Source organism: Acipenser ruthenus, chromosome 5 (genome assembly GCF_902713425.1).
Source record: "Acipenser ruthenus chromosome 5, fAciRut3.2 maternal haplotype, whole genome shotgun sequence".
In the NCBI taxonomy this organism is placed as follows: domain Eukaryota; kingdom Metazoa; phylum Chordata; class Actinopteri; order Acipenseriformes; family Acipenseridae; genus Acipenser; species Acipenser ruthenus.
The window spans coordinates 69,630,194-69,651,586 of record NC_081193.1 but is presented as its reverse complement, the minus strand read 5'-3'; the positions used below and the strand labels follow the sequence as shown (position 1 = coordinate 69,651,586).

The window sequence follows — 21,393 nt, the reverse complement described above, 5'->3', positions numbered from 1 at the left end:
TGATTCAGTTTTCGGAAAACGCTTTGTCATGTAAACGTACTGATTGACTCGAGTCATTACAACTCTGCTTTCTGATATGAATTAAGAAGCTCTAAAAGTATGACTAACTTATATGATTGTTATTTTTCATTCATTTTTGTTTTCAGTAAACAAAAACAAATCTGTATGGATTATATTTAAAAACTAAAACTAATTACTTAAGGGGTGTACCTGCCCATACATTGTTTTTTTAATAGTTGTGGAACAGCAAAAATGTTGTTCTTATTTTAGAAAATAATGATGCAAACTTTTTACTTAAATAGATCCAGATTAGTACCAAATTTGGACTACCTTACATTAAAAGAAAAATGAGAGTCCAATATTGGTGCTATGAGTATCGATGAAACAGTACAAAAAACACACATATACCAGCTTTGTCATTATTATTTACATGGCTTGATGGACATACATCACCATAAAGACCTGTTTCTCAGTCCCTTTCAATAAAGATCTCCATATATTAAGGCCATTTCACACACACACACATTTGCAGTATTCATGAGTTACTTGCGGAAATGTTTTGCTATCTTATTCAAGTTAACTTTTATAATATTCCTCAGCAGTTTTCTTTAGCCTTTAATGGATTCCTTGAAAAAGTACACAAATCTCAGAAACTGAAACGAGAAGGTACAACAAATTAATCAATATAACTGCATTAGACATTTAATGTTTAACTGAATTACCTGTCATCAGCAAATATATTGCATTTTACTAGGAGCAGAAAACCACTGGACCCACCTTTGAGTAAACACTGCAAATTATTTCCCCATTACTGGTTCACTGCCATAGAGACTTGCACAACATTTTTTTTTTTTATATACCAAGCTTTGACAGAGTTTATAAGAAAGTAAGAATTACTTTCTTTATTAAAAATGGGTTTCACTTTGTATCAGCCTTAGCAGTTCATATTGCAAAAATACTTTTCTAGATTAGAACTGAAGTGCAGATCTAGCAACTAGTTGTTCTGCAATGGTAGTATATACGTGTTCTGTGCTCCTATAGAAGAACTTCACATTGCTCAAAGTCCAAGTAGCTCACCTGGTAAAAGCATGACCGTGTGCTGTGCATGGCGAGTCCTCCAATCAGGGAGCCAGGTTCGCGTCTTCGCTGGGGATTCTGGAGTGTCGCTTTGGCTCTGGCACTCCTACGTGTTAGGTAAGAAAAAACCAGAAGGGACTGTTTCTCATCGCGCTACAGCGGACCCTACTGGCCAGACGCCTAGTGAGCATGGGTAGACACCTGCTGGGCTGGCCTTTGTCCTCCAGAAGGTGTTAGTTTGCCAAAATCTGATCGAGTTCCTGGGTGTAAAGGAAACTGGCTCGGTTCTCCTGTACGGTGTGGGGAATTGCTGCAGCGAGGGAAAAATTGGGTATTCTTAACCTTTAACAGAACAGTGTGGAAGATAATATTTCAAGGTTAATTGGGGGATAAAATCCAGGGTAAAATAATTGGGCACTCTAGAAAAATAAAATAAAAAAGACATATTTGTACTGCAGTGTCTTTTAGGTTCAAGTCAATGTTGGAGACTTTGAGTAATGTTTTTGTATTGATCTTTTCAGTTTCTATAATTAAAAAACCTAATGTGCAAGTACAATTACCGGGGCATAACAGCAAATGTATTTCTTTCTTATAGCTTTGCAAATATTGAACTTTTATCTTTTTTACAATTCTGCAGAGCAGGGACTTCATTCTCATGTGCCAACAGCAATCACTGAATTTGACCTTACTAAAAAAAAAAAAAAAAAAAAAAAACCTGACCATTTTAATATAAATTCAAAGGGACACAGCAAAAATTGTGACAATAAGCAGAGTTGACTTTATCAAGAGTTCAATAACCTGTACAAATAGCATTAAAACACATGACAATAGACAAAAAATAAACAGAAATACCATTTAATTTTGTATACACAATTTCTCTAAAGTAACACTTCCAGCAACATCAATGCATTTCCCCCCATTAGCCCCAATAACTGTACTTTACATGTTTTGAAAAAAAACAATAGCCATTTAATAAGAAATTAAAATCCTAGTTTCACAGATATTAGCCACTGTAACTAAACAACACATTCCAAAGTGAATTGCATAAAGTTTTAAGGAGTAAGTAGTTGGGTTACGAAAAATATAGCGTCATACATCCCCACGTGTCTACAACTTTTTAAATAACGTAGCTGTAATTTTTCATTGTTAACATCCTAACAACTTTTTACACTTACAACTTTAGCCTGTTTGAAAGCTGTTTTCAAAATGTCCACACTAGTGTGCTGGGGTTTGAAATCTGTCCTCTAAATTACTGCAGGAAGAGCAATTATTTATTTATTTTTTAAACATAACAAGTGCTCTGGCTTTTCTGTTTCGTACCACATCATGGATCGTTATTGCTGCGTTATCTGTTTGACAATGTGGGCAATAATCCTTACACTATCAGTGCACTAGAGCGGACATTTTGAAAAGAGATTTGAAACACACTTTAAAGTCATAAGTGTAAAACGTTGTCAGGATATTAATGAAAAAAAAATATATATATAATACAGGAACATTATTTAAACAGTTGTAGCAACATGTGGGGACTTGTAACACTATATTTTTTTGACAATTTAATGACAATTATAGCAGAGAGTTCATTATACATTGAATTCCAAGCACTGTCTTTCAGAAATTCATTCAGCACTTTGTGGGTTGTTTTTTTATTTGTTTTATTCTTTGACAAACATTAAAGTGTATCCCATTTGTGTTCAGTTTTGTTTTCAATTCTGTTGTTTTCTGCGTTTTGATTGATGTGAATCTCCATGTGCAGCTTTTGATTCTTCAGACTTTGCCTCCCACAAAGCGTTTCTAACAAACCTGGCAGCAGCTCCTTTGTCCAGCCTTGCCGCTTTCTTCCTGTCAGTGATTTCTTTCACTTTGTTCATGTAAGTTCTTATTCTCTCCTGCATAATGAAAAATATTACTGGCAATTAAAAGTCCATTGTTTTGTTGGTTTATTATTATTAAAACAGCATGACAGCTCTGAGTGACTATTGTCTTGTTATAAATCTCTAGTAATGGAAGGCCTTCGCTTCTAAAACCACTAATCTATACAACAATACCACTTTGCTGCAAAAAGATACAAACAAACAATATTTCAATTAGAAATAGATTTTCAGTTAAATCTGATTTAGACTAAAAGTATCACTAGATGTTCAGTGCATTGCAATTTTTTTGTATTTAGGTCACACATTCTGGAGTTTTCAAAGAAACACCCATTATGGCACAATGTAAAAAGTAACAGGAATAATGGAGGGTGTGTGTGTGTGTGCGTGTGTATATATAAGCAATCTGGTTTACTGGTTTTCTGTATAACTGACCCACACCCTGAAAGTAACAAGGATGCATTATAATAAAAACTACTGTAGGCAGCAAAATACTCAGTTATAAATCTTTGTAGCCTGCAAAACTGTTTTTTAGGCCAGTTAATGGTCCAACATTACCTGGCTAACAGACTTCTGGATACTCAACTGTATAGGGCATTTTAATTAAAATAAATAAATAAATAAATAAATAAAAAAATAAAACAGGAAGTTTACCAGAGACCATAAATGGTCAAATGTTAAATATTCTAGATGTATAACCGATCACGTGACAAATTTCACCCAACACATTTTTTTTTAATGAATTCATTTTAGTAATTTATCATATACAGTAGTCTGTCACTTATCCGACTGCAGTGGTGCCACAGTAAGGGCGGATATTATAAAAAGGAAGGGGTTTGGCAGTTGCCTCCAAGTAGTTTTTGTAATTGGTGCAACAGAAAGATTGACACTGGAGCGGGCGTTATCCTCGTCGATCTGGCACTTTCATGCTGTAATAGGCGTGGCATGGTATCCAGTCCATGTGGTAAGAGAGTTAATGACAAGCGTTTTTTGTGATGTTTGTTATGTTTTTTAATAAAATGGCATCTCTAAACAAATGAACGAGGCAAAGCAACGTTTGGAAGTATTTCAAGGAACTGGACGAGAAAGTGATTATGCCAAACAAAATTGCCGTACCACAAAAATACAAGTTCAGTGCCTCACCATTTGAAATTAAAACATTCAGGAATTACTGTGGATGGAGCTACTGATGGCAGTAAAAAGCAAACATCCAAAACAACATTTGCTATAGAGTGGGCCGAACAGGGCATGATCACGTTATCCCCTATGAGAAGGACAGTCTATGTGAATCATGAATGTAGCAGTTTTGAAATCGATGTAAGATTATCCCAGTAATTATCAATTGCTAAATATATACATTTTTACTAGAACTTTGTGCCCACTACATATCTGTCTTACATTATTTAAGTATGTTTGAGTAGTTTTGTGTTTACAGAGCTCTAAAGTCACTACATATCGCAAAAGACAATCATAATAATTTATCAATATTATATAACTCACAAAATATATTTCTTTGGATTGTACAATTTACCTAGATTACATCTGACACAAAAATGGAAAATGTCGAAGTGGATTTTATTGTATAACAGTTTGTTTTTAAGACAAGCGGCCACTGAATTTCCAGACTAAGCCTTGTAGAAGGTGATGGATTTCGAGATGTGATGACATTTGTTGAGCCATACTGTGCCAATGCGTAAAACAATAATAGCAAGGCTGTGCATTGCAGCTGTTCATACAAACCAAAAAGAAGGAGAAAAAGTTGTGATTACCACAGACTCGTGGACCCCATTCCCCAATCTTCCCTTAGGCGGAAGGCTTTTTTCACTTGAAATTATTCTGTATGACTTTGGACCGAACAACCGTTTATGTTTATTACAATTTGTTTTATATATTGGAGCTACTGCATTAAAGTAAAGGACCTCCGAGACAGGTAGGCCAGGCATCTCTTTTTAATAGTTTAATGCTTTAAAGCTTGTATGAATATTTGAATATGTCACGTTATTTAATACTTGACCTTATACAATTAACTTGCCAAGAAGGCAAACATTCATTATTTAATATACTTGATTAGGTTTAAAAATAGGACTTTTGGCAACGTTTGGGGGTTTACGTACACTAGTATGTAGAAGAGTGGCACTGGATTCAAGTACTCTGAAAATGTAATTGGATTCGAGCAATATATTTCTTGAAAATCCCACCCCTACTATCAAAGACCGCAAACTTTAATCTCTAAGGCAGACCTTTTAGTGCTATTTTATCCCTAGTAACTCCGTTTTCCAGAAGTGAAAATATTTGTTCCTTACAAAAAAATTATTTTTTATATTATATTAGTATTACTTCAAATTATTGAATTAACGCCTCGCTCAGATATCAGCTTTTTAATAGATGCCGCCCTTGAATAAACGCCACTTTCAATAAAGAAATGTAAAGGTATTATTTTTCTACCCCTGCTCAAAAAATAAAGAAACGCACAACTCTGCCTGTGTACATAACGCCCCGAAGAGACTGCAACCTAAATCCAGCATGTAATACAAACTAATGTACACCCACCTTAGTAAGCAAATGTTATTTTAGGGTACAGTCCCGACAGACAGCAGTTCTTCATGTAAAATTTTTTTTTCCCCCAGTAGAGTTCAGTGCCAACACAGCAGGGGATAAAACAAGGGCTGTCTGTTTACCTCGTCCTCAGCTTGGATGTTGAAAACTTAAACTCTGAGGAACTTAGAGCTTTGCTGGTCACTCTAAGCGCTATCCGAAAGCTGTCCGAAGATATCCAAAAACACCATGCCTCCGAACATTATCGTGAGTGTGCAAGAGCAAAGGACATTTAATTGAGAATGTCCAGTACTAAGCCGGAAACGATCCCCGGCCATCTTATAAAAATGGACAAAGAGCTATTGGCTCGAGTCACTAAACTTTTTAATACAGCGTACTTCGTGGCAAAAATCATAACTCCCATTCTTAAAATGGGCCAAAGCTTCAAGAGTTTTTGCAAGAAGTTCTAGGCAATCAGTTCAAAGAGGTAGAGTTGAGAGTATCACAGGAAGATGATCAGCCATTTCTTAATCTATGGTACAATTGTTTTGATCATTTTCTCCCAATTTGGAATAGCCAATTATTTTTAGGCTCAGCCCACCACTACCACCCCCGCACTGACTCGGGAGCAGCGAAGACAAACACACACTGTCCTATTTTACACACTGCAGACCCATTATGCAGCCACCTCAGAGCTACAGCGTCAGAGGACAACGCAGCTCTAGGCAGCTCACAGGCAAGCCCGCAGGTGCCCGGCCAGACCACAGGGGTTGCTGGTGCGCGGTGAGCCGAGGACACCCTAGCTGACCTTTTTTTTTTTCTCACTTTGCAGTTAAGACTTGTGATGTTAAAACATTGTTTGCTTATTTAGGGTTTATTTTCTTAGAAAATCAGAATGTAATAAATCAGTATAAATCAGAATGTAATATAAAGAATGTGTGCGTATGTAGATTTGGTTTAAATGCCGGCACTGCATAGCATTTAAACATTCCTAAAAAATTTATCAAAATGCACATCCCTACTTATAACGCCTGCCAAAAAAGCTTTTAGCCAGAGAGATAAAACTGGTTCCCCAGAGAAAAGGAAAGATTTGTGGATGATCTTTAAAAGAATCAAGAAGCCATTGCACTTAATTGCCAGCCAACTTTTTTTCTTTCCCCATTTGGCACTGGTATTGCTTCAGTACTAGAAAAACAAGTTATCAAAGCTACCACTACATTTCAGCCAAGACCACTTCAACTACCAGCTATAAATTATATAGAGTATATACACACACACACACATCTACTGTGTGTGGCTTTAAGTAGGGCCCTATAAAATCCACGTTGCGGAGAATACAGACAGAATCGCGGAATTCAGAGAAAAACAAACGGAATTAGTCACCCGAGGACATTACCACAAAATCAGTTTAAACAAACAAAATATATATGTATATATTTTTTAAATGACATTGAAATAGCACAGTGTTTGTATGACAAGAGGCTTCAAAAAACACACGTCATGGGAACACATGAAAAAACTATTTTTGCACCTCTCAGCCACCGTACACGACCCTGATTTTAACTGTAAAAAAGAGCTGCCTCTCGTGCCACTTCACTTGCTAGCTACCGTTATCGCTTGGGGGGGGAAAATGACTACCTATAAGTTACTCTGAGCAGATAGTATTGTAATGACTACTGCAGAATGTAGGGTCTAGTTGCTGCATTTTTACTCTCCAAAGTTCTCAGGGAGATATTACCAAGTGCCGTTTTATTAAATTAGAATAAATCAAAATATGTAGGCTTTTATTTACATTGTCATTAATTATTAATGAAAACATTACATCTATTTTGAAAAGTTACAGTTCAGCTTGTGTTGAAAAAAATTCCTACATTTTGATTCTTTTTTTTTAATTTACAATGTTCCTAGTTTGTTTCTATTAGATTGTGCCAATTTGTACCCTTTTATCTGAAAGCACTTTGATTAAAACCGTTTAGAAAGGTTTTTTCATCATATTTTTTCATGCATTTCTAGCTTCAGCAATGCTGTCAAAACACTTGTGGTTACACAAAACAAACTAACAAATTACAGATTTTTAAAACCGAAAAATCCGAAATCATGAAAAAATAAATCAGAAAATTCAAAATAATAAAAGGGATTTCATAGGGCCCTATTTAAGATCTTAGGGAAAACCTTGTGTTTCGTTTCATTTAAATAAATCGCCCATGTATCGTTTGACATTATAACCCATCTATACTACTAACAGCATGTCCATGAAGGATCTGTCAAGGTATTCATCCGAGAAGAACCTATGCTATCAAGCCCTTTAATCTCCCATTTTAACTATAGTCCGACAAACTCCAAAAGTGTTTTTCTTATTTTCAAAAATGTGGGACTTATCAAGCAAGCAAACAACTGCACTCACGCATCCCAAAACTCTTGTTAGAACATATACAAAAGTTAATGTCTGAAAACAGGTTTAACCCTTTGCGGTCCATTGTCGGACTGGGTCCGACATTGCAATTATTCCTCACAGGTCCTTTGTCGGACTGGGTCCGACATCATTATAGCAACGCAATAAACGGGTGTTTAGTCGTTTTTTCTCCGGAAAAAGCCGAGAAAACCATTCAATTGCCGAGTGGTAGCGACAGGAGCCGAGACAAGTCGGGAAAAAAAAAAAAAAAAAAAAAAAGGCGTATTTCATGAATAGTCATACATGGTATCAGGTATCAGGTATCAGATAATGGGCGTCCATAATAAACAAGCTGGCTAAGTGCGTCAGCGCACTGAGACTATCATGGACATTTGCAGAGCTTTTTTCAGATGTTATAGTAATAAAATAATGACTTGGATCGCATTATTGAGGAGTTTGGTGATAAAACGAGTGATCTGGAGATGATCGATCGGTATGTACGACTATTATTATTATTATTATTTATTTCTTACACAGCTGAACGCTATAGCAAACAAAAGGCTGGGGAGGGGCTGGAGATGCCTAGTGTGTGCTTTGTTGATATGCAGGGCCATTTAAACCCATTTGACTGTGAAAAAAAATACTTTTAAACAGCGCGTATAAAATTAACTGCGCGTGTGAAAATTAATTAGACCTGGCGTGCCTGACGCGCGATTAATAAATGGACCGCAAAGGGTTAATGCTACTGGACTGAACATTTCATTCACATTCATACTGTACCAAGGCTCAAACTGTACTAAAATGTTATAGTAATGTAATGCTGCAAAGAAGGCCACTTGAAACCCTCTGTGCAGGATTAATGGTGTCAGTACTTTCCATGACTCATAGGATCATTTCTCAATGGGAAGGTTAAGCTTACAAGGTCAATAAATAAAAATTCCTCGCCAATATCAAAAGATAATAATATTAAATTACTGCACTTAACCAAAATATCAGGATGGCATTTGTCAAATATTCTGAAATAGACCATTTAAAAAAAAAAAAAAAAAAAAAAAAAAACATTAAAGACAATTGCCCAGGGTTTTCCAGGACTGTAATTTTCCAGAACTGATTTTTAAGCACGCGTATAAAACCTGTCTATCTAGTTCCGGTGCTGTGCAGTACAGCATTAATTGTCCCCTCCTACGTAGGGTCTATTGAGTGAAGACCATGTTCACAGTACGTGTCTTGCGGCTCTTGACCATATAGAAATTTTGGTATGCGGTCCGCAGGGTCAGGAAGTTTGGCCACCCCTGTTCTAGATGCACTGTTAAAAACCATGTACTGTTGGTATAAGCTAGAAGACATCACAATACAGCATATAAAAATGTCACTTATTTCCCCACACAATAAATATGGTAATGCCAAAAAAGCTTTTAGCTCACACAAACATTTTAGATTTAATATATAAATTTGCAGGTTGTCTTATTGTAGGTCATTTATAAATTCTGTATAAAGACATTCTTTTTTCCCTTCACACTTCAAGCAGTGTTTGTTTGAATATTCAATTATTTCTCATTTCACTACAAACAAGTATGCTATTTTCTGTGACTTTGTATTCACAGCAATGATATGTATATTGTATGTAATGTAATCATTCTTACCAATTCTTGTTTCACTGCATGTTCTTTAGGGTTAATTCCTTGTGTAACCAAGTAAACTGCAAGGGAAACAGGGAACATTTCAATAATATATATATATATATATATATATATATATATTTTTTTTTTTTTTTTTTTTTAATTAAACAAACTTGACAAAATGTACTTACTCCAAAACAAGGAATTTAGGGAATATGCAGAAACTAGATCCAGTTTAGCTTGTTCAAGGGGGTCCAGCTAAACAACAAAAACAAATCATAGTGATTAATTTATTTAATTTAAATGTATTTATTTTTAAATCATTCTGAAAGAATTTAATATAAATTATAATAAAAGCGCAATTAAAACAAAAAAAATGTCTATATGTAAAAATACATTTACCCAAATCATACCAAATCCGGTCAAAAAGACATACTTGCATACCGCATATTTTAAAATCACAGAATCAGTGGAGTATTTGCCAAAATTCCAGTACATCTTATCCTGTGTACAGAAGTCATCCCGTGCATAAATTGCATAAATTGCATAAATAGAAAAATAAGAAATGAAATTGCTACAATCTGAAAGGTAAAATATGTTTACTCCGTTTTAATAAATATTCTCACCATGATGCAGCACCTGTAAGCCTACACATATTGTTCTGTGGCAGTTTGGGGAGATAAAAGTTATGTTTTGCATAAATAAAACACATTTCCAAACTATTCCCTTGTACAAGCTCAATGCTGTAGAAGCATTTGTGTGATTTACAATAAGTTGATACATGTAGGGCAGTAGTTCCCAAACTTGAGCCACTGTATTCATCACCAAAATATTGTGTGACACACTGATGACTGACCGGTACAATTTTATCAAACGAAAAAAAGAAGTAAAATGTAAAAAGTGTGAAAGTATGAAAAGGCAAGTCTATTTTAATAAATGCACTTAATTAAATTGATTACTAATTAAATGTACTCATGTTACTTAATGGGATGGATGAGCCTGCTTGTTGGAACACAGTTCATCAAATCTCGGTTCAATTTTTGATTTCGCGAGTCGTTTTCAAGGTTCATCAGGGGAGATCTATACTTTGTTTTTATTGCTGCTACTGCTGAAAATCCAGATTCACAAAGATCAGTGGTTGAAAATCGAAGCAGCACTTTCACTGCCTTGACACTTAGCAGTGTATATTCTCTCTTCACTGATTAACAAAACTCCATAATTGTTTTTTGTTGAAAAGCATTCTTCACAGTCTGATCACACAAGTTTAATGAACATTTCTTCCTCTTCAATACTGAAGTGTTCTGGAGGTTGTTGACAGAAAGTGTTTCTTATCCGTTCATACTTATCCATGGGTCTTGCTGTTTCACTCATTGCTAAAGACACCGCCCACTAATGTTAACTGGCTGCATTTAAGTTGTCTGCTAAAGCCATTAAGCTTGTGAACATGCTAATGCGTGTGAACATGCAGTCAATTGGCATTAGTGGGCATTGTGCAGCACAAAGGAATATCCACTTGAAACTGTCCTCAGGGCATCAGATGATTCTAAAGGGGTAGGTTTAGGGATCAGGTTTAGGGTTGGGGTTGGGGTGATGTCGGTGCACAGCTCGGGAAGTGAAAGGTGGGAATGCTGGACAAATGCCCTAGAATTATCTGATGCCCCAAGGACAGTTTCTAGAGGATACTCTTTTCTGCTGAGGGCGATGCCAAAAACAACCAAATCAATATACGGCAAGACACTTTTGCGACACACTTGAGAGTTATTGGTGACACACCAGGGTGGCGCGACACACAGTTTGGGAAATACTGGAGTAGGATATCATTTCACACACTGAGGGGCCAGAACCACTCAGCTTTGCAGTCATCTCGCCAAACTACACACAATGACTTATGAAACTATACACATGACGTATTAACTTACAGTGTAAACTCCTAACGTTTCCTAAACATACTGCATGATAAACAAACACGGTGAACTTGCAATCCATTCATTTTTTGTTAAATCATTATTGTGTGTGGGAGAGTATAGTAATCAGCATAACAGAACTGCATAACAGCTCATTTACTTGTGTATAACCCAATTACTCACCAAACTGCTAATGAACACCTGTAAACATAGCAAGCACTATAACATGGCCAGTTATGTGTGTTTGGCATTGTAACAGGGTGATGGTCCGAGCTAACCCCCTCCCTCAAGCACATTACTTACTTAGGAACACGGAGGTCTTTAGAATGCAGGAAATCAGAACCGTGGTAGTGTTCACAGGTTTAAATATTTATTGTGGCACTGGATACTGTGCACAAATTTTGACAAATGATGCTCACAGACTAGCAGGTTGTAAATACACGGACTGACATTTCACACAGATATTGGGCCATATGGCCAGTTCCCCTCCTGATAAAGTGAAGGAAGCATGGTCAGTGCCGAGGGTTTGCATTTCGGTGGAGAACAAGAGTTCACTTGTGCTTCGGATTATGAGGTCGAAGAGACAAGGTGCGTTTGCTGTAGCAATGGAGCACGGACACTGTTCTGGACTTTTGTTTCGTACCCTTTTGTTTACTCACATTATTTACTCAGCAACACAGAAGTCTTTAGAACACAGGAAAACAACTACGTGGTAGTGTTCACTGGTATAAATATATATTGTGGCACTGGATACTACACACAAATTATGACTGACATTTTTACAGACACTCACGACTGACCTAATAATCCTCTCTCCTCAAGAAAGACAGGGCATTTTATAATCCCCAGCCCCGCCTGCTCCTAACAGGATTAATTATTCAATAAACAATTATACCTGGAATGATTCTGTACAAAAATAAACACATATTTTACGTTAAACAATGTTTCTTCTCATTTATACATATTTGTTTAACCTGCATAAATACCGTCCTTGTTTACCAAACACGATCGTTAAACTTATTATATTGCTTACTCGTTATTGTTATCATTATTATTCTTTAGTCCTTAACTATTAGAAGTAAAGACTGAAAATTAGCATTACCCCTTCTCTTGGAAGATTACAGTACATATAGCTATAACAAAACCCTTGTTCCACATCTATAGCTATGGCAACTTCATTACGGGAAGCACCCTAATCTAAATACAACAATACACTGTCATGTATCAAACACACTTTATCAACAGCATGCACAATACATAACAAACCACGGCTCTATCACCAGTAGAATAATAAACACAATACAGTCAGCATTCAGATATCCGACCCTATAAAATTTTGACTTCAGTGACGGTTAAACGTGCGTGACGCATATCTAATTTAATTTTGGCCAACCCTTGTATCTTTTTTGTGTTCCCTGAAAAACAGGAATAAATCAAAAATACATATCTGAAAGGACTGTGTTTTAAAATAAGTAGGCTTCCATTTAGATGTAGTGTATTGGTCTTGTTTGTACAGTACTATTTTTAACAGAAGTAGTATTTTAGTTCAGAACGATACGATTCTGAAAATATCACTTGCCAAGACAGACAACTGAACATGTGGACTTTAATACAGTACATACTTTTAAATCTGGTACGTATTGCAGCAGTATGTAAAACTCCCCGTTAACGACCCAACAGCAAAATGAAATCAAAAAGTAAAAGGTAATGCAATTTAGCAAAAGATTATAAAAAAAATAATAATAAAAAAAGTTTCTAGAATTAAAACGGTATCCAAAGCAGAATATAGTGCTTGATAAGGCCCTAATGTCACAGTTCACTTGCAAATGAAAATGCACAAAAACAACTAAAGATCACAGATAAAAAAAAAAAAAAAAAACATCACAGTATCTAAAACTGTTTAATGATTAACTGTTACATTACTCTAGCTTGTCTCATTCACTTTGCATTTTCGTCAGGTGAAACCGGATTTATAACGCCTGCGACGTACAATCAGATCAATTGTAACATTGAAGAGATGGGCTTTGTATCAGAAAACTGGTGACGGAGTCAGAAATCGCGTGTGACGGGCAAGTGCATTAATTTGTCACACACATACATAATATATATATATATATATATATATATATATATATATATATATATATATATTTATATATATATATATATATATATATATATATATATATATATATATATATATATATATATATATATACACATACATACATACATATATATATACACATACATATATATATACACATACATATATATATATATATATATATATATATATATATATATAATGGGGATTTATTTTATTCTTAATACAAGGGTGGTAAAACGCGACTGACGTGTATCTGGGTAACGGATATCTGAGTGCTGACTGTAACAGGCAATTCAAAATTACAGCGAGAGTCTCGCCCTCACAGGCATGCTCCAAGAAATCTTGGAAAAACATGACACAGGGTGTTGCAATACGTATTATTATATTATTTTATTTTGAAGTAATACACTTAAGGGGTGTCATAACTTGTAATCAAGGCTTATTTACTAAACACACGGTTCACTTTTTTTTTTTGTTTTGGACTAAATGGTAAAAAGTCACTGAAATAAATGTGTATCACTGAAAGTAAAAACATAAATGAGTATCAGAAACCACAGGGTGGCACCATTGTATAACACACAAAACAACTGAGTTAAGCATATTTGAGCTTGATACCATACCCAAAGGAAAGTTAAGCACAAATCATGGAGCAGATTGCCATGCAATGGGGGTTTAATACCCATCCCTGAATTTGCCCCCTATTATAAAGAGGTATAAGGTATAATGACAACCATGCAAACAGCAGCAGCAGTCATTTTGATATTGCTAGTTTTAACACTGATTTTCTCCTTGCAGATGCAAGTAATCTCTGTAACAAAACATACAAAACACACATTGGGCCTTACAGTATCTATAATACTGAAGACTAATTTCTCCAAAAAAACCTCTGTGAGATGACTTTTCTAAACTGCCAAAAACAAATGCATGTTCTTCAAATCAATGTGTGCAAATCACGTACCTTATTAAGCAGTTCCCCCCTGGAAACAGACATCATGGTCTTCAGCATCTCATCCACAGAGTCAAGAGAGGATTCAAAGGCTGTCAGGTACTCAAGGATTTCTTTTGGGTACTCTTCCCCAGCCACTTCTTGGTCTGCCATTTTCTATTGAAACACAATGTTCTTCAAATCATGAAACAAAAATGTGTAAGGCAAGTAATTGCTAAAATGTGCAGGTACAGTAAATCATGTGTATGGATGGTTCACTCTGACTTACTTTTCAATACTGTAAGAAGCAGCTTCAATTCAACATAAAAAAAAAAAAAAAAAAAAACATGTGCCACATACAGACTAGTCTACCAGAAAAGGCACACTGGTCAAAACAAATACTGATTTTTTTATTGTTGAACCATAACAAACTTAAACAATATCAGATGATTGCTCATATAAGGGCATTGCATTCCAAAGCTGACGCTTTAGAAATTAGGAAACCAAAGTAGGTGATCATGTGGAAACTAACTGCATCTAAATATTAAATATAAACTGCTTCGATTAATGTTATTTTTTGCATACTACTTTTCATAATAATTAGTGAAAATGCATTTAAGGTGTCTCCTGTAAAATATTATGAATATATAAATCGCATGTCGGAGAAAAGGCGACGTATTGTTGCTGCTTTGCTGGTATTCACCCAGAGCGAGTGTAGCCTACAGCTCGATGAAATTGTAATTGTGTGGATGCACACAGAAGAATATAGAGTGAACACGCCATTACAGTGGATTTATTTGCACGTTCTGTTGATATGATTTGTCCTAAATAAATACAAACAAAAGCTATGAGGATAAGTACTTTTCTAAATAATTTAAAGTTGTGTGTATGATTGGATTAAGTAAGAAATGTAGTACCGTGTTTGTTTGAGCATTTACACTTCACAAGAAAGCAACAAACGCTGGACTAATGTAGGCCTTTAACTGGATCACGTTGCTATTGTTTTTTTTTTATTTGTAAACAACAGCGTAAGTCAAAACGTTTTATTATTATATTATTGGTATTTTTATCTTCATAACTTCCTTCCATCACAAAAACAACCCAAACCAACAAACTCGAATTACATCATTAAAACGCTATGATAATAATATATTTTTTAAAAAAAACATATAAACCTAAACACAATTCTTACCTTCTTTCCACACGTGTTTTGAAACTGTGTTGTACTTCCTGGGTTAAGACGCAGGAAGTCAATTTCTGCGGCGCATAGCACGGTGGGGGATGTAGTTTAAATACCTGTAGTTTTGGGACTCAAATGTATTTATGTATAAATCTACAGCGTATTTTGCGATGTAAATATCCCAAAACTGGCCACACTACTGTACAACTATCTGTCTAATTTCTACAAAAATAAATCGAGTCAAACGTTCATCTTCAGCGAATTTCCTGTTTGAATACTACTGTAGTATTATGTTGCTATGGTTACAGCGTCTTGTCTGCTGAAAGTCTTGAAAGCAAACTATACAGAACAATTTAAACAGTAGTCCTAATTAATTATTACTCAAAATGGATAACTGCGATTTGGAAAAACTATCTGTTTCTGCAGGAACATTGGAGCCTCCGTTCAAAGCATCTAGTACTAGTTACAAAGTGACAGTCGCAAGTGGCGTAAATAAAATAACTCTCGATGTACTCACTAGTGACAGCGGGGCTTCTTACCGGATTGTAAGTTAGACTGTATTCATTTGGTTAATGTAAATATATATATATATATATATATATATATATATATATATATATATATATATATATATATATATATATATATATTAATATGTAGTCTAATGTACGTTAAAAAGTAACTGGCTTATGTGTAATAATGTTTTGCTGTCGAATATGTATTACCTTCACATTGTTGTTACCTTGTTACCTTCACAAAACAGCCCTAGACATTTCAATTTCATATCATAGGGCAGCAGTGTGGAGTAGTGGGTAGGGCTCTGAACTCTTGACCGGAGGGTCATGGTTCAATCCCAGGTGGGAGACACTGCTGCTGTACCCTTGAGCAAGGTACTTTACCTAGATTGCTCCAGTAAAAACCCAACTGTATAAATGGGTAATTGTATGCACAAATAATGTGATATCTTGTAACAATTGTAAGTCGCCCTGGATAAGGGCGTCTGCTAAGAAATAAATAATAATAATAATAATAATAATATCAGTACTGAATTAATCATATGACATACATGTTGCACTGGATGTATTTTCGCATCTTTTTCTTTTGTAGGTTACTGGGGACGGTTCAAAAGTTATTGATCTTAAAGATGGCGAAAACTTAATTAATATTGAAGTAACAGCTGAAGATGGCACTGCAAAAAAGTATATGATTGAGGTGACCAAGCTTTCTGCCAGCAGTGCACTACTAACGGATCTCAAAATAACTGGAGTTCTGAACCTTGTGCCACCGTTTGCCTCAAATGTATATGAATACTCATGTGGGTAAAATAAATAATCTGTACAATTTATATACCTCTATGTATGTACAAAACAGCAGTGAAAAGGTATCCACTATATGCATATTTATGTTTTAACTGTAATTATAATCGTTTTTAAAGAAAATTAAAATCAAGTAATTTGTAAGTAATGCAGTTTATTCTAGAAACATAAAGTGAAACCAATGACCCTCATGAAAGACTGAATACATTTGATGAGGACAGCCAATGAAAGACTGTATAAAATAATTTGATATCCTGTTATTTCTTATATCGTTGTTGTTTTTTGTTTTGTTTTTTTAACTTTCATTTAGGTACAGCACCATTCTTTTTAAACACTGTAATTCTGCAGCCAACTCTTCCAGACAAAAACATGAAGGTTTGTGTTAATGACTCAGATGTTGCAGAGCCAGTTTTATTGAATGTTGGAGACACTCTGCTCAATGTAAAGGTTTCTTCAGCAGATGGCACCAAAGCCCAGGTAAGAAATACACTGCATGACTTTCATTAAGGGCAAAGTCGGCACTACAGCAGGTTGTAACATCTTAGTTTGGTTACTAACAACACAGTTTACAAAAGGGTTAGATTAGGGTGTAATACTTATTTGTGTCTTTCAGGTGAAAAAAAACTATTTATATGAAATATAAGTTACATATTTATTAACCTTAATTAACACTTGTTTTCCAGGTTTATGTTGTCGTGATCTCCCGCATGCAGCTTCCTCATTTAGTGAGCTTTAATGATATCAAGGATCAGGTTGAGTTTGAGTGCCCTGTCTCCCTAACAGCATTGTATAGACCTGTCTCTATTAATGGAAGGTAAGGAAATAACTGTGATTTGTTACACTGTGAATTTTGTTACATTATGAGCTAATGATGTATGCTTTAGTAGTGGTGTACTGAAATGGGCTACTAGAATAAGAAAGTGGCTTGCTGATTTCAAGGGGCAAGGAAGTTTGTGTTCTGGCAGCTAACCCTGTTTTTGGTGTATGTATAGTTAACAAGGTCTGTTTTCTGATAAATATTAGAGCAAAAACATTTCAAGATACTTTATAGTATTCATGAACAAATCATGCATAAAGCTTAAAATAAGAAATTCTAATATTGACTTTTGGTCTGCAGTGATCCCAAGCACACTTTCTCAGCTCCATACATTGAATTACTAACTCGAAGGTCAAAAGTCGACCCTCTTGATGAGCAACCTTTGAGAAAGAACTGGAGAAATCCAGAGTATGACCTGGATAAAAGGATTTCAGCTGCTTCTGTGCGCTGCTGCTATGCTTATCGAGGTATTCTTACATTAATCAGTGATCTACAGGGTGGACAAAAAATGAAAAACAGCTGCAAATAAATTAAATAAAATATCCTGGAATTTAATATAAATGTCATATATGTGCTGCTTCTGTACTGACGTCAAGAGAATCAGTCATTTAGAAGCATGATGTGTGATTATCCAAACTATACTGTATCCTGTTATCTCAGTATAATAGGATTTGGAATCCCAGTGATAGTGAATGGCATAGACATTCCACTTCGCATGTAATGCTACTTTATACTGCAGCACTTATGTGCCAAACATACTGGTATGTGCTAAAGCACAGTTGCTCCCAGATCTCATTATGTCTCAGAACTGCTGAAGTATCTGAAATGCTGTAGAATTCACTCTGGGCTAATTTTAAACACAAGTGTGTTGATCAAGAGATACATTAGTTAATTGGTTTGTTAGATGCAGTCTCTAAGATGTACTGTAATAATTTTATAGTCAAGGAAATGTATTGTTAAATAGTCATTTGAAGTATGGGAAAAATTCTTCTGTGTTTTATTTTGTCTTTTTAAAGGTTGTAGTAGTGTTTTGAAATTGACAGAGCTTGGACATCATTTGAAGGAGTGTCCTAATAAACCTCCACCAGAATTGGAAGTAAAGGTCAGCACAACATATTTATTTTCTTTTCTTCTGAAGGTATGTCCCAGAGCCCTTTACTTTAATTACAATCACATCACCATGTCATTTATCTGTTATAATAATGTTATGAATGTGATTTTGTCAGCATTTGTGTAATATTTGGCTATTTAAGAGCAAATAAATCAGTCATTTTTTTTTTGTAATAATGATATGGTAGTTAAGCCAGAATGCACTCTCTTAATGTGGTTCTCTAAAACTTGTAATATGTTTATTTTATTGGAACAAGGTTTTTTTTTGTATCTTGTAGGTCTTAAATCTCACCTATTTTTTCCAGATTGTTACAGACACTGAATGGTACAAAACAGATTTTGCATCTTCAAATAAATTGGAATTTCAAAAAAAGCATACTCTACAGGTAAATTACTAATTTATGGTAAAGTCAGTTGCCACTTGTCTAATTTAACTAAGAATGGGTTGATTGTGCAGTATTTTCTAATTACATGGTGGTCCCACCTGTCGTGAACTCTTTAGAATGGTTGTAATTATATATAGATTATCCAGTTCAAGAAAGGTGCATATGCCTGGCGACGGGTATGTACGTATGTAATGATGTCCTTACTGTACGTCCATATGTATTTATGTCACACATTTTATTTTATCTATCTAGAGAACCACTTGACAATTTAGGATGTGACTTACTAAGGACCTTCTTAAGTATCTGAATATGGAGTTAATAGAGGCTGTCTGTCTGTTGTACTGTCTGTATAGGACACTTACATTTTTATACATATCTCTTCAATTTAGACTAATTGTGATGAATCTTGGTTTGGACATTCAGTAGTTATTCAGAATACGGTGGTATTTGGAAGCATCTGTCCATCCGTCTGTATGTGAAATGAACACTTTTATATGTTCATACAGTGTCTGTACAGTAGTTTATAGTGATCTTACTTCATGTTACTGATACCTCTAATTGTCATTGGTCGATGGGTGAATATATATATAAAGAACCGTCATATTAAGATGAAACTTATTTGGTAATTAAATGTATCATGATCCTGTGGTATATGGAGGCTGTTTGTATTTATTTATGTCATTTTAGAGTGTTTCATGTTTGTGATTAGTATTCCATAAAGTATAGTATTTTATAAAGATTTTATCTCCCTCCTTTGCTTTCTGAAACAATATACAGCAACAATGTTGAGTAAAAAATGCTGAATTAATAAAGTGTATAATTTGGTTTCTATTTTTTCCAAGATTCGGAACTGGGAGAAAAGACTTCAGCAAGCTATTGGTGACAACGACATTGAAAAGCTGTGCTCCAATGCTGAAGAACAAATTCAAATATATAAACAAAGGCTTCCCAAATCAGGCAATTGTTTTTCTTTAAATTAAGTGACTTTGACATAATCAAACTGATGTACAAGATGTTAAATGTTATAACAGCAAACAGCAACATAAATTTAACCTTCAACCTTAGACTGCTAAGAATTAGATCAAGTCATTTAAACAGTTATGTCTCAAAGAACAAAAACATATTTCCATTGCATTTCTGCTGTCTTGTGATGAAATTGAATTGTTTCTTTCTTTTTTATGCTTTTCCCCTCATAGCAATTTAGCCTGTATTTGTGTACCCAATATGACATTTGAGACCAGTTTTAACTGATGTCTTACTTCCTCCATCCTTAGCAACCAATACCTCTGTTGCCAAGAGGTCACTTCTTAAAATGAACATAAAAGATCAGGGATAACATCAGTCTCAAACAGCAGAAAATCCAATGTTAAAAAGGCTGGTAATAGTACAAAAAGACACTGTACACATGTATCCAGTACATACCTGTCAACATTGAGCTCAGCGCTCCAAAACAGTCCTTCACTGGTAGGGTTACCATATGACTCAATTTTGGGAAATAGGGGGGCAAATCGTTTTGAAAATTGATGCTAAACTGTTTTGAAAGTTTAGCACCAGAGAGCCTACTGGAGCTAAATTATCAAACCCCATCCTAATCAAGCCCCCTCCCCCACTCTTTGATTAATTTTTAGTGTTTTGTGTTGCAGTAAATATTTTTAACAAAATGTACTCTGTATCTAATCACACTAATCATGCTTACCTGCTTTATATTTTATAAAAAATAAAATAAAAAAAAGAATTAAACATGTCTTCTGGCGCGCTAGATTCTAAAGCCATAACGGCAAATTTGTCTGGGATAGTTTAGGTAAGTGGTTCTCAAACTATTTGGACCGCCCCCACTTCCTCGTGCCTGTGGTACTTGACGCCCCTCCCATCTACACACATGTACATTATACCGGTAAAAAAAATCCAACATGCCACTGGCTTCTCTGTATGTCACTTTCTTTTGCACGAACCAGCCACGATCCACCATAATACACTGATAAACAACGTACATCACCAGATGGCAGCAGACTTCGTCCAGTAATATAAGGCACCAGTTAGGTGCGCTCCCCAGTTTCAGAACTACTGGTTTAGGCTTTTCAACTCACACCCCAATGCATTCTGGTAAGTGTACAGTTAAAACGTACCAGAATACATTGCGATGTGAGTTGA

General features: G+C 35.2%; 2 protein-coding genes across 3 annotated transcripts; one reads left to right on the top strand and one right to left on the bottom strand.

The window, feature by feature from the left end:
• Positions 1 to 1,916: 1,916 nt before the first annotated feature.
• Positions 1,917 to 15,714, bottom strand: c1d (C1D nuclear receptor corepressor). Of its 2 annotated transcripts, none has more exons than XM_034005307.3 (5): positions 15,626 to 15,714; positions 14,467 to 14,628; positions 9,686 to 9,752; positions 9,519 to 9,574; positions 1,917 to 2,966 (listed from the first exon to the last, which is right to left on the bottom strand). In XM_034005307.3, exons 2-5 carry the CDS (start codon positions 14,605 to 14,607, stop codon positions 2,784 to 2,786), a joined length of 447 nt encoding a protein of 148 aa, XP_033861198.1. In that variant the 5' UTR covers positions 14,608 to 14,628; positions 15,626 to 15,714; the 3' UTR covers positions 1,917 to 2,783. The 2 variants fall into 2 exon arrangements, with proteins under 2 accessions (XP_033861198.1, XP_033861199.1); XM_034005308.3 differs by having other exon boundaries at positions 14,467 to 14,610; positions 15,626 to 15,709.
• A 210-nt stretch (positions 15,715 to 15,924) lies between these two features.
• Positions 15,925 to 20,929, top strand: LOC131737165 (uncharacterized). Its single transcript, XM_059024421.1, has 8 exons — positions 15,925 to 16,158; positions 16,721 to 16,928; positions 17,240 to 17,406; positions 17,613 to 17,743; positions 18,047 to 18,213; positions 18,763 to 18,848; positions 19,162 to 19,242; positions 20,085 to 20,929. Exons 1-8 carry the CDS (start codon positions 16,000 to 16,002, stop codon positions 20,220 to 20,222), a joined length of 1,137 nt encoding a protein of 378 aa, XP_058880404.1. The 5' UTR covers positions 15,925 to 15,999; the 3' UTR covers positions 20,223 to 20,929.
• The last annotated feature ends 464 nt before the right edge of the window (positions 20,930 to 21,393 follow it).

What these genes read in the sequence shown, in the direction of transcription:
- c1d (XM_034005307.3), bottom strand. Translation starts at nt 14,607, where the DNA reads ATGGCAGACCAAGAAGTGGCTGGGGAAGAGTACCCAAAAGAAATCCTT. An exon ending in CCTAAATTCCTTGTTTTGGA is followed by an intron (nt 9,575 to 9,685) that starts GTAAGTACATTT and finishes TTTCCCTTGCAG; the next exon opens with TTTACTTGGTTACACAAGGA. An exon ending in ATGCAGTGAAACAAGAATTG is followed by an intron (nt 2,967 to 9,518) that starts GTAAGAATGATT and finishes TTCATTATGCAG; the next exon opens with GAGAGAATAAGAACTTACAT.
- LOC131737165 (XM_059024421.1), top strand. Translation starts at nt 16,000, where the DNA reads ATGGATAACTGCGATTTGGAAAAACTATCTGTTTCTGCAGGAACATTG. An exon ending in CAGATGGCACCAAAGCCCAG is followed by an intron (nt 17,407 to 17,612) that starts GTAAGAAATACA and finishes CTTGTTTTCCAG; the next exon opens with GTTTATGTTGTCGTGATCTC. An exon ending in AAAAAAAGCATACTCTACAG is followed by an intron (nt 19,243 to 20,084) that starts GTAAATTACTAA and finishes ATTTTTTCCAAG; the next exon opens with ATTCGGAACTGGGAGAAAAG.